The 1095-nt window shown below is 67.0% G+C and overlaps 1 protein-coding gene across 1 annotated transcript in view; it reads left to right on the top strand.

Annotated features, from left to right (window-relative positions):
• Window positions 1-1095, top strand: part of H696_03921 (hypothetical protein) — a gene marked incomplete at both ends in the record, with an annotated part of 4350 nt that overhangs the window by 455 nt on the left and 2800 nt on the right. The window contains 2 exons of the mRNA XM_009497789.1: window positions 18-277; window positions 440-1079. Of these exons, the coding sequence (XP_009496064.1) occupies window positions 18-277; window positions 440-1079 (900 nt within the window). The remainder of the gene's footprint in view (window positions 1-17; window positions 278-439; window positions 1080-1095) is intronic.

Below are 1095 nucleotides of genomic sequence, written 5' to 3'. Positions count from 1 at the left end.
CCCCCCCCTGGGTTTAGGCCGCCCGTCTTGAGGGTGGCTCGCACATGGTCACCAGCCTCGCCGTCTCCCCCCAGGCCCATCTTCTGGCTGTGGGCTATGCCGATGGCGCGGTGCGCCTGTTCGACACGCGCACACTCACCCTGCGCGTGGTGCTCAGTGGGCACCGGTCGGCCGTGACCGCTTTCTGCTTTGACGCGGCTGGCGTCCGTCTGGCCAGTGGCAGCCGCGACTGTGCCATTGTTGTCTGGGACTGCGTCGAGGAGACCGGTCTCTTCCGGTACCTTCCCCTCTCTTTCTTCCCCTCCTTTTGTCGCACTACCCTGCCATGGACCACCATATAGCTCTCCTTGTGTCTCCTCCCTCTCTCCCTCTCCCTCTCTCCCTCTCCCTCCCCGCCCTTCACTGACCCCCCCTCTCCCCCTGTTTGTCACCTCGATAGCCTCCGCGGCCACAAGGACTCCATTACCGGGCTTGTGTTTGCCAACCAGGCGCGGCACATTGTCAGCAGCTCGGCCGACAACCTGGTCAAGCTGTGGGATCTGCAGACGCAGCATTGCATGGAGACGGTTGTCGGGCACAACAGCAGCGTCCTGTCGATGTCCCTCAGCCCGGATGAGCGGTACCTGGTTACCGGCTCCGCCAGCGGCGAGGTCCGTGTGTACCATGTCTCCGCCGAGGCCCTCGAGGCGCAAGTCACCACCCACTCGCTGGAGACGTCCACTGCCGCTGCTGGTGCCACGACCACTTCGGCCGGGGCGGCCGTCGGCGGTGTCCCGCAGGCGGTGTCCCTCTGGGGCGTCCTCCCGCGGCCGACCACGGATCGTGTCCTTTCGGTGTCCTTCGCCGGGCCCAAGGGGAACTTCCTTGTGGTCCAGGGCGGCGGCCGGGCGGCGCACATTTTCCGCCTGCGATCCGAGGCCGAGATCAAGCGCAAGGCCAGCCGCAAGCGCCGGCGCCGCGCCAGCAAGGCTGAGCAAGCCGCTGGCGAGGAGTCCGACCACTCGGATTCCGAGTCTGTGGCTGCCGCTGCGGCTGCTGCTGCGGCCGAAGAGCCGGAGCTCCTGCCTGGGGACATCTTCGTCTTCCACGGGGTCC

The sequence above is a fragment of the Fonticula alba genome (assembly GCF_000388065.1).
Source record: "Fonticula alba strain ATCC 38817 unplaced genomic scaffold supercont2.6, whole genome shotgun sequence".
Lineage (NCBI taxonomy): Eukaryota > Rotosphaerida > Fonticulaceae > Fonticula > Fonticula alba.
Note: the sequence above shows the minus strand (reverse complement) of the source record. Positions and strands in the feature narration are given on the sequence as shown.